The sequence below is a fragment of the Sorex fumeus genome, unplaced genomic scaffold (assembly GCF_029834395.1).
Source record: "Sorex fumeus unplaced genomic scaffold, SorFum_2.1 ptg000075l, whole genome shotgun sequence".
NCBI lineage: Eukaryota > Metazoa > Chordata > Mammalia > Eulipotyphla > Soricidae > Sorex > Sorex fumeus.
The window spans coordinates 4,467,136-4,479,523 of NW_026606132.1; the positions used below are offsets into that span (position 1 = coordinate 4,467,136).

General features: G+C 43.7%; 1 protein-coding gene across 1 annotated transcript in view; it reads right to left on the reverse strand.

Annotated features, from left to right (window-relative positions):
* The window catches only part of GPC3 (glypican 3), a 436,626-nt gene that overhangs the window by 393,927 nt on the left and 30,311 nt on the right, over nucleotides 1–12,388 (reverse strand). The window contains exon 2 of the mRNA XM_056130281.1: nucleotides 720–881. Within this exon, the coding sequence (XP_055986256.1) occupies nucleotides 720–881 (162 nt within the window). The remainder of the gene's footprint in view (nucleotides 1–719; nucleotides 882–12,388) is intronic.

Consider the following 12,388-nt stretch of genomic DNA (forward strand, 5'->3'; position numbering starts at 1 on the left):
TGAATGAATAAATGAATATATGCAAAATATTTGAAAGCGTACAGAGCACACAAGGCCACCTAGGTTCCTGCCTCCATCATAATCCTCCTCCTCCTCTTCTTCCTCCTCCTCCTCCTTCCTCAGCAATAGCACCAGTTGAGTCACTGAATCAAGGGGGGCTATTCCTCATCCCGCTGTGAGATAAGAGAATGGATCTCCCCCCCATTATGGTCATGGCACAATATCTTTGTTCACAGACAGACACAAGTGTAGGAAGAACTGAAGACTCAGAGAGAAAGAAGAAATCACCACTCACACCAACGACAAGACAGGGTCCAGCCAGCCAGTTTCTCTCTCTTAAACAGAAATGGCCCTAGTGGTCAGAAGGAGCTGTTCCAAGTTCCAGGAAGATCTAATCTACTGCTGGAAAAAAACCTGGTAGTTCAACGTTTGGATTTTTTAAAGTCTTCCAGGTTCTCTGCCTGAGATGTGAATACAGGCAAACAAAATCATCTTGGATAATGGCTTTTTTTTTACAACAGCCACCTTTCCAAAGATTGCAATGAAGCTTCTCTACAAATAGTGTTTTTTTTCTAAACCAGAATCTCTCAGGGGGAGGTTTTGATAACAAGCACGCATGCTGGAATGCTAACTTAGATATCAGACTTAGCATTTAAAAGCTCAGTGCCCAAATAATGACTGTATTGAGCTACATATCTACGATGATCCCGAGAACTCACCTTGGAAAACTGCAGCGTTCTGAATAATTAAGAACTTGAGCTCCATACTTGCAGACTGAAGCAGTTGTTCCATGTTCAAGCGAGCGGTTAGTTGGTATTTTTCTTCCATCTTTCTTGAGCAGCATGTTGGGCCCTTGGGGAGACACACTTGCAGATCTGATCCTGAAACAAATAAGTTTTTCACATTTCAGTAAGTAGACTGTCTTACACACACACAGGAGGCAGGACAAAAGGAACATTTCTTTTCAAATACAGTCAAATCGTGGGCCAAGCAATAGGACAGCGGGGACAGTGTGCACCTTGCACATGGCTGACCCCAGGTTCGGTCCCCAGCATCACATATAGTCACATAAGCACCGCCAGGAGTTAATTCCTGAGTGTAGAGCCAGAAATAACCTCTGAGCACTGCTGGATGTGGCCCAAAAACCAACAAATAATCTTTTTAAAAAATACAGTCAAATCGTGATTATTCACACTTAGTGTTTATCTTACCTAATTCCTGTTTTCTTGCAATTACCCTTAGGCTATATTCCTTTTGGAATAACCACCAGAATTGCCTGAATTTGACTCATAAATTCTGCACCGAGTAATTTATAGCACCAAGTATACGTCATTGAACACCAATATTTAACGTGCCTGTTAAAAGACTCATCTTCTCTCATATAATGTACTTTTCCTGATTATAATTTATGAATGAGGATCCAACTAAGATGCGATGTTAACATTTTGGTGATGATTTCCTAATGTACTATGTCTGTCCAACCTGAAGCTAATTTGGGAGAGAAACGATTGACTCATCAATATAATATCAAAGGGAAGTTTGTTTCTTTAACTAAAGATCTGGGGCAAGAAACACCAGGAGGAGAAAATGAACTGTCATACCAGCACCGAAATCCCTTACTAATGCCAACACTGTAGCGCCATTATAAATGCCAACAACCTTTTGTCCCTCTGAACTTCTGAGTTTACTTTGGTAACTCTCATAAAATGCAGAATTCTTTTAACATTTTTACATCTCCATAAAGATTTTGCAAGACAGAATCACTTCATTTATTCAAAAACTAGGTTATTAGAACCTCTTCTCGGTACTCCAACATATCTAGCCCTTACTTCTTTCTTGGGTTCCAAACTCCCAAATTTTCAACTACTCAACAAGAATCTCCAATTCAGCATCCCTAACAAGGAACTCAATATATCTCATTCTTGAGTCAGAGAGTACAGGGGTTAACACAATTGCTTTGCATTCAGCCGACCCCAGTTTAATCCCCAACACCATATATAGTCCACCCAAGCATCACTATTAGTGACCCCCAAGCATGGAGCTAGGAGAAGTCCTGAGAATCACTAGGTATGACCCAAGCTACCCTTCTGGAAATATGTGTGTGTGTATGTATAGAGAGCTATTTCTCATAGACACATACACACAGTTCAGTCTGCTGTGTTCTGCATCTCAATTCATGATCTTCTCCCACCAAATTTCCCAAAGACAGAAACATTTGAAATTCTCAGTTCTTCACCAAGGACTTCCAAGAACTTCTCCAAGTATTGGCATCATCAGCATATGAATGAAGTGAGAAGGTAAGAGTCATTTTACAAAATATTAGGCACAATGCAAGCACTTTAGATTTAGCACTATACAAAGTTCCTACCCTCATAGACCTTACCTCGGGGAGGAAAAAAAAGCATGTTTTACACACACACACACACACACACAAAATGTTAAGGGATGACAAATACCAAAGAAATAAAATAAAGGAAGGTTAAATAAACCAGGCGCGTACATCTAGTGGAATACCACTCATCAACAAAAAAGTTAAACATTACTACATAGTATGGCATAAGTGAACCCCAAAACTATGAGGTTAAGTGAAAGAAGCCAGATCCAAAAATACATATTGTATGGTTTCATGTACAGACAAGTCCAAAAAATAAAATTTAATCATAACAGAAAGTTGTTGGGTAGGGATTGGGCACAGGGAGAAAGTAAGAAAGGAAAAGGAATGAAAGATACAAAAATCAATCAAAAAAGAAAGATGATACAAAGTAGCGAGGAAATTAAGGAGTGTTAGACAAATGTTTATTACCCTGATTATGGCCCCTGCTTCATGGCTGGAAAAGATATGTCAAAACTATCAAATTTTACTCTTAAAGTAAGCATGGCTGATTATCTGTCAATTAGAATTCAATAAAGTGGCTACGTGTTTTTTGTTGGTTGGTTTGGTTTGATTTGGTTTGGGGGGCCACACCTGGTGATGCTCAGGAATAACTCCATAGGTCTGTGATCAGAAATCATTCCATTTAGATTTAGCACTATACAAAGTCCCTACTCTCATACATCTTACCTCGGGGAGACAACAAAAAGCAAGTTTTTACACATATATGAACACACACACACACACACACACACATATATATATATATATAAAATCAGGGGACCACTTGGGAAGGTGGGGATTGAACCCAGATCAGCAGTATGAGAGGCAAGCACCCGACCCACTGTCCTATCACTCTTAATCAACGTGTTTTTAAGGTGAAAAAGGCAGGAGGGGGTAGCTAGAAATTGTAAGGTTTGTGGGGATGGTTTTATTTATACACAGTAGTTAAGAAAAGCTTCTTTTATAAGGTGACATTTAAGAAGAGATTTCAGGGAAGTGACATTTGAGAGAAGTGAGGGTGAGTCTCATGAATTTATATCCTCCACCAACTCAAGCAAATAGTAGGATTCAATGAATCTGAAGTCCAATCTGCTTCCCCTGCAACACTAGTTTGACTTCAACTCTTCAGTAGCACTTGATTTGTTTCAATTTGGGGGGAACACTGGGTGGTGCTTAGAGACTATTCCTGACTCTGTGCTCAGAAATGATCCCTGGCAGTGCTCACAGGACCAAGTGGTGCTGGGGCTCAAACCATAGTCCACCGTATATAAGGCCAGATTCTTATCTTCTATACTATCTCTCAAACCTCAGTAATACTTGAATTCCTTTGTTGGCACTGCGGAAACACACATGATGTGTGTCCTGCTCACCATGTTTCAAAGTCCCAAAGCGGAGGCAGCTGCTACCAGCCCATGATTGAGCCTGGCAAAGATGTTAAGTCCCATGAGACACAAGACTCTGTTTACAGGTCATCTTTTGTGATGAGCTCCCTCCGGAGGGAGGGGATTGATGCCAGAAACCATGGCTCAGGATTTCTTTCTGGTTCTGTGCTGAAGGATCACTCTTGGTGGTGCTTGGGGATGCTGAAGCTCAAACTGGTTTGGCCATGTGCAATGCAAGCTCCATGCTCACTGTCCTGTCTCTCTCAAAGTAATATTCTTAAAACTACCACAGTGTGAAATTCTGCACACGCAGATTTCCCTTCTTTCCTTCTGTCCTCACAAAGGGCCAGATGGGCACAATCTTCTGATGGCTATTCCAACAACCTTCTTCTCCCCGCTTACTTGCCTTCACAGGTGTCTCCTGTACAAATCTCCTTCACACTGGCAATACTGTTTTGCCATCTGCTTCTCAGAGGCCTGAGTGTAATGTCAAGCTCTGTGCTATGGTGGAAGACCAGTTTGGAACAATACAGAAAGGCCCCACTTCCAACGAGCTCACTCTCTAGAGAGGGTTAATGGGACAAATACCTAGTATCTGGTCAATGAATGCAAGAGAGCAATATGGCTAGGTTAATAGCAGGTGGATATAGCATATAGGAATGACTCTCCCAAACCCCACAAGGTACACGTTCAGTAATAAACAGCCAATCTTGGGGCCGAGCCATAGAACAGCATGTAGGGTGCTGGCCTGGCACATGGCCAACCAAGGTTTAATCACTGGCTCCCCATACCCCCGAGCACTGCCAGGATTGCTCACTGAATTCAAAAATCCAGTGGAAGCCCTAGGCACTGCCAGTTGTGGCCCCCAAACCAACAATGAAGAAATCAACTGCAAACTTTAGAGCTGGGGAGTTAGCACAGGGGTTAAGGCACCTGTCTTGCACAAGGCCAACTTGGGAATGGCAGATAGTCTCTCCAAGCCCCACCAGGACTGACCCTAAGCACAGAGTCAGGAGAAAGTCCTGAGCACTTTCAGGAGTGGCCGTGAAATCAAATGATGAGATACAAATAAACACCAAACCTTCTGGAGTAATGCAAGACAATGGGCTCAGGCATTATACATAGCTTCTCAAGAACTAGGGTTTTCAGAAAAGCTGAGAGGAGTATCAGAAAAAAAAATTTTATTCGACTCTCTTATTTCCCTAGGAATTCTAGTTAATCATGACCTGAATATGTGTATCTACATTTTCTTTGATTAACTTGGACAAGAAATTCATCAACCTTGGTTCATATAACCACTTTCAGAGTCCAGAATATTGGCTCCTAGCTTTTCACTTTCCACTCCTCAAGGGATCTGCTGATAAAAAAAAATTTAAGGGATCGCTCATATAATGCACATGACCCAACAAAATCCGTAGCGAAATGTAATGGAAGGGATGCAAAGTTGATGCTAAATGTGTCAAGATATACCTTGGGGTCTGGAGACATAGAATTCAGATTTAATCCCCTATAAAATTCAATCTCATAACCAAGGTTTAAACCACATTTAAGGCTGGAGAGATAGTACAGTGGGTACGGTGCTTGCCTTGCACGCAGCTGACCCACATTCAACTCCCGGCACCACCAGGAGAGATCCCTGAGCACTGCCAGAGGGTAGTGCAACAAAATAAGCAACAAAACGGCTTTTAAAGAGAATATGTTTAAAGACTTACTTTGGTTCTCCCCAGGAAAAGAAAAACCAGAATTGTTCTAGCCCACTGTGTTCTTTCTACATGATGTTACAGAATCTAAGGCCATTCTAAGACTACAAACGGATGCGGTTTACTGGACCAAGAAGGAAAAGTTCCCTTGGGGAAGAGGAGCTTATTTAAATTCAAACAAGGTTGGTGGGGATACATGTGTAGATATGGAAAATTCTATACAGCAGATACTCCATATACCAAGTTCCTGTCCATTTAGCAAGGTTTTATGACTTTCCTGATACACTGATACCTGTGTATTTAAAATGTCAGTAGTGCAGGAGTTCATAAAATTAAAGATTAGAGATAAAATCCTTTTTGAGTCTCAATTTCTCTTGGTGAGGGGCCAGAGAGATGGTATAACAGATAAGGTGCTTGTCTTGCACACAGTCAACCTTGGTTTGATCCCTGGCACCACGTTTGGTCCCCTGAACCTTCCAGGAGTGATCCCTGAACGTAGCCAGATGTGGCCCACAAATAAAACAAACAACATCAATTTCTCTGGGTGTTAACTTCCAGTTTCCAGGAATGGTGGGATATATCGGGCAAAGTCTCTGTAAGCAATTGTTTTTACTCCTATCAGGTCGAGCTAGTGGAAGTGGTAAAACCAAAGGCCTGACATTTTATTTGGGGAAGTACTCAGGGCTTAATTCTTGCTTTTTGCTCAGGGATCACTCTTGGCAAGGCTTGTGGGGGATACCATAGGCAATGAATTGCCTAGGACTGAACCCAGGTCAGCTACGTGCAAGGCAAGTGCCCTGGCAGTTATACTACTGCTTTGGCTCAGGACTAAGATCTTTTCTCAGTGAAGAATTATGAGGCACTTAGATCTTAGAAGGTAACAAACTGCCACTCGATATACCTGCAGAAACCTATAAATGACTCCTTGAATTACCAGCAATTTGTGTCACCGTTTAAAGTTAACTAAAGAGTTTCCATCATGTAAACTTAGCTTCACTAAGCTGGTCAAGTCTTGTTGTTGTCTAAATTCCTACCATCTCCAGGATTAGGTTAGCCAAACATCTTGGAAGGATTCACATCCCAACTGACAACTTATGGGAAAACAGATCATGTCATGAAGAAACGTGTGTTACTTCCAAATCTAAGACGATAGATAGATGGATGGATGCTGATTATATAACAGTATTTATCAGCCTTTCCTGTGACTCATTAAAACAGTATAATTGACATGTGGGCTAAGAGGAAATTAAATACCTAGAAATGAATAAGAAATCAGGATTTCCAAATCAGGAAGGGGAGAAATCAATGCCACACTAAAGAACTGTTTTAAGGAAAGTTCTTAAAGTTCAGAGACCAGCTTAAAGTAAACCTCAGCATGAGACAGTTTAAGGACCAGAAAAGATTGTTCATGCCTAAAATGCAATGGCTATAACGTCACCATTTCAATGCCTGAACATGTGCAAGAAAGAAACAAAAAAGAAAGAAAATGAAGAATTTAGGGGAAAATCCCCCTCCATCAAACAAAGAATCACTCTGGGAACTGAATCCCAAATGGGGTGAATAAAAGTAAAACTGAAGAGAAATAGCTAAGGAGGGACACCAAGAACTAACTAGCACATACTTGTAAGGGGGTAAAAAAAGCAGAAAGTTCAATTCAAGAAATAAGATGCAACCTACAAAAGCCATTTGAGTAAACAGCAAAGCATCCATTGTGTCTGGAACAAAAGAAGGTTAAAGGAAAATCACCCTTTTATGAGATGGAAAGGCAAACTAATTGCAGAGCCACTCACACAAGTGGTGTTCCTATTTTTTGCCTCAAAATGGAATGCAGTCAGGAAATGGGAACAGAGACCAGTAATACAGCCTGGAAGAGAGATAAGAGGAGAATTTAGCAATTGACTATTCAAATGAGCATGGAAGGTTCAACTCCTTAGGGCTTAATAACTTACATTCCCAGTGGGAAGGGGGGCGAAAAATACCTGAAGTCATTACAGGGCTGCTAGTTCCCATTTATTTTGGAGGATTAAAAAGCCCCTTCATCCCATAATCTCCTCTCCTAGATTTTAGTTCTTGAAGAGGGGAGAATGACTCCCATCTCCATCAGGATGCCCTGCCGTTCCCTTCCAGCCTGTGCATCCGGGAATGAATTAAATGAGGGCAGCTGACTGGGAACACCAGTCAAGACACTTTATGTCTGTCTTATCTAAAAGGACAGAGTGCAGAGACAGATGACCCAGAAATGCTGACATCTGTATGCTTTACCTTTAATCTGGGGGGGGGGGGGGGGAATACCAGTCCACAAAAAATATTGCCAAACATCTCGAAGACATGCACATAGATGTAGATGCCTCATTAGGAAAAACGTGAGGTCAAATCACTGGACTCCATCTGTCTGCTGCTGTTTTTGTTGTTGTTGTTGTTGGTTTGGGGGCCATACTCAGAGATACTCAGTACTTACTCTGGACTCTGTGCCCAGGGATCACTCCTGGGGGTGCTCGGGGGACCCTATGGAGAACCAGGGATCAAACCCCAGTTGGCTGCATGTAAGGCAAGTGCCCTGCCTGCTGTTATTGCTCTGGCCCCTAGAGGCCATGTTTCACTTGCACACTGGGCTCAAGCTTGGAGTCCGACCATGAAGAGGGGCTACTAGACTTCAGAAAGTTTAACTGGAGCCCCCTTCCAGCTCTCTCCCCTCCCACGGGCTAAACCATAGGCAATCCAGAAGTGACCCTCTGGATATACTGTTGTGGCAAGGGATTTTGGATTAGCTATAGATAGCCCTGCCTTCATTGGGAGGACTTGGGCAGGGACACTGGAGCCAGAAGGAGTGATGTTGCTGGCTCTGTGCTCAAGAGTAACCCCTGGGGCTGGAGCAATAGCACAGTGGGGAGGGCATTTGCCTTGCACGCAGCCGACCCAGGTTCAATCCCTGACATCGCATATGGTCGCCCCAGCACCATCAGGAGAAATTCCTGAGTGAAGAGCCAGGAGTAACCCCTGAGCATCGCTGGGTGTGACTCAAAAAGCAAAAAAAAAAAAAGAGTAACCCTTGCTATGAGCAAGGAACCATATACAGGGTTTGGGCATGATCCTGGGTCTACAGCATGCAAGGCCTAAACCTATTTACTTTCTTTCTGGCCCATGGCCTCATGTTCTTGACTCATATCACAGATTCTTCCCTTTGAGGCCCAGTCTGTCTGTCTGTCTGTGTCGATTTTTCTCTCTTGACAACTTAGTCTACTGTTTATTGGGGGGAGGGACTTTATGGGAGGTTGAGGGGGACATGATTTTGGGCCACACTCAGCTACAAGCCCACACCCAGGCTTTGCGCTCAGGAAGCACTCCTGGCTCGAAAGACCCTACAGAGTGCCAGGGATCAACCCCCGAGACAGGCACCTGACATGCACTCTACTAATTCTCTCACCCAAATTAATGCATTTCTTTAGGCAACCCATAGAGGTTCTCAAACTTTTCGTGGCCTGCTGTCCCTTTTCCTGATTAAAAAAATAATGCATGGGGCCAAAATGATAGCGGTGGAGGGGTGAGGCTTTGAGCCAACCCAGGTTCAAGGTCCCTCAAGCACCCCTGAACACAGAGTCAGGAATAATCCTGAGAACCACTGGATGTGGTCCTCAAAGAAAGCAAACTAGGGGCTGGAGTCATAGCATAGCAGGTAGGGCATTTGCCTTGCACGTGGCCGACCCAGGTTCGATTCCCAGCATCCCATATGGTCCCCGAGCACAGTCAGGAGTAATCCCTGAGTGCAGAGTCAGGTGTAACCCCCGTGCATCGCCAGGTGTGATCCAAAAAGAAAAAAGAAAGCAAAATAAAATCAACAGAACTAACATCATTCAGGAACCCCCATCAAAAGCCATCTTCTTTAAGGGAATAAAGTGGCCCAAACTGCACCCAAGATTGCTTCTTCCTCCCTGCACCATTCCAACATCTGGCCCACCTCCACCCTCACTGGAAAAACTAATTACCAAGATCTTAGGGGACAGAGTAATAGTATAGTGGGTAAGACATTTGCCTTGCACACAGCCAACCCAGGTTCAATCCCCGGCACCCCATGTGGTCCCCCCAAGCCCACCAGGAGTAATTCCTGAGTGCATAGCCAGGAGTAACCCCTGAGCACTGCCAGAATTGGCCCCCAAATCAAAAAAGGCTTAAGTTCCTCTTAGAGAGGAAGTTGCAAACTCAGCTCTGTCACTCGGAGACCCCAATCCATGTCTGAGCCAGTCCCAAATTGCAAAGGACACTGGAGGATGTACATGGTTATTTTTGGCTAGAGAGATAGTATAGGGAGGGGTTCAAGTGCTTTTCTGCATGTGGACCACCCAAGCTTGAATCTTTGGCATCACATAGTGTCCCCCAAGCATCATCAGGGATCATACAGGAACACAAAGTCAAGATCAGCCTCTGAGCACTGCTTGGCATCGCCCCAAACTATAAATAGAAAAATGAATAATAAATGTGTTCGTTCTAGTGGATTTTTTCCCTCAATGAAGCATCATGATTTCAAAACTGCTAATGGAGAACTTCAGGCATAGAGTGTTCCAACATCAGACCCACCATGAGAATGCCCACTTCCTGTCACCATTGTCTGTGGTCCTCTCCCATTCACCCCAAGCTCCCCAACCCTGGTAAGCTCAGTTCTGTAGACTACTCAGGTTCTTGGGCCATCTGTCATTCATTCTCTTACTATATTTCTTTATATCCTATATGTGAGATCATTTTTTGTCTATCTTCTTCTGATGGATTCCACTCAGCATGAGACTCTCTAGATCCATGCACACAGTAACAAATAGCATCATTTCATCTTTTCCTTCTAGTCAAGTAGTAGTCCATTGTGTATATGTACCATAATATTGTGTGTGGAGGTGTGTGGTTTAGTACTGTGCTCGAGGTTTATTCCTGGCTCTGTGCTGAGATATGACTCCGGGTGGTTCTGGGGACCATACGTGGTGCCAGGAACGAAACCGAGGTTGGTCCCATGCAAGACAAGCACTTCAACCACTGTACTATCTCTCCTGCCCTATACCACAATTTCTCCATCCACACATCTGTTCCTGGACTGTTGGGTTGTCTCCAGACCTTGGTTATTATGAATAGCGCTGCAATGAACATAAGACCACAAATGTCTTTTCAAAATAGTGTTTCAGGGCGTCTGGGGTAAATGCCAAGAAACGGATTTCTAGGTCATATGGCATCTCAATTCTTAGTATTTTGATACATCTCCATACTGTTTTCCAGAGGAAATGACCAATTAACTTTTCCTGAGTGAATTTTCTTTCAAGTCACTGGTCTGAAGGTCGGCATCATGGGAGGCACTACATGGCAAGAAAGAGCACACCCTCATCGTGAAACAGCTTCTAATTTAATGCTCAACCCACCAGAGGCTAGCTGCATAGGCAAGAGTAAGTCATTTCGCCCCTGCCTGTTTTATGGTCCTTCTCTAGGAAATGGGGCTACCAACAGCACTTACTTAGAGAATTACTACAAAGATGGAGATGATACATATACCGCCATTTGCCTTCTTGGTACAAGGCAAGACATTCAATATCTGTTAAGCAAAAGGCATGTAAACAAATAAATTCATGAGAAGGCACCGGCCTTGTGCACACCCAAACAGAGAACAGTAAATGTTGGTGAACAGTTAAGTGACGATTTGGGCAGGATATTTTCTGAGGTGATGAATGTAGGCTACATTTTCATTGGGTTATGGTTATATAAATGTGTGTGAGAGAGAGAAAGAGAGAGAGAGAGAGAGAGAGAGAAGAGAGAGATCCACTGCAGCAGCAGGAGAGACAGTAACACTGTCCTCCCATTGTTCATCAATTTGCTCAAGTGGGCCCAGTAACATCTCCATTGTGAGACTTTTTGTTACTGTGTGTGGCATATCGAATACGTCGGGACAGAGGAATCAAAACCAAGTTGGCCGGGTCGGCCATGTGCAAGACAAACGCCCTACCACTGTACTATCGCTCCAGCCCAGGAGAGATAGTAAAAGTAAAGCCTTTCACACAGCTCCAATTCAAATCCCTGGCCCTCTAGATTATCCCCTAAGCACCATCATGTGTCGCTCCTCAGCACAGAGCCAGGAAAGGCCCCTGACCACCACGGGATGTGGCCCGTGGTCAGGAAAAGCCCCTGACTACCATGGAGTGTAGCCCCAAACATACACAAACAAAGTCAGGGCAGTTACCATTCCAAAATAGTGCCTTTAATTGTTTGTGAACTGTATCTCAGTCCTGCTGCTCTCTAGTGGAGGCTGCTGCGGCTGGGACTCATTGGGCCAGCAGGACCACTCCTGGCAGTGCTCAAGGGCCTTGACTTACAGGGGACCTAAGCCAGGGCCCTGAACAAACAATGCATATACTTTACTTTTCAAGCAACATCCTTCAGAGTGACACCCAGGGGTGCTCAGGGCTTACTCCTGGTGGGGTTCAGGGAACCATATGGGGTGCCAAGGTTTGGATTGGCCATGTGAAAGGCAAGCACCCTACCTGCTATACTACCTCATGGGCCCCAAGAGTTTATTTTTTTAAATGACCAATAAAGACAACGTTTGCAAGTTAGAAGAATGCTCACCAGAGGCTCTCGGGTCAAAGAACATTTAAGCTAGGGCCCCAAAAAATATTTCAGGGGGTAAAGCATTTGCTTTGCATGTGGCCAACCCCGGTTCAACAACCAGCAACACAAGCACTGCTAGAGGTCACTCCTGAGCACAGAGCTGGAAATTAATCCCTAATCATCACTGGGTGTGCCCCCAAGACCAATACACAAGAATACCTAAGTTATAAAAAAAAAGATGTAAAGAATCTGGGGAGATCAGTGGATGAAATCTGTTTATCACCCAACAGTGGAGTAATACAGCAAGACTTGCTTCCCTGTAGATGAACTGGAATAGTAGCCACCACTAGCTCATAAAA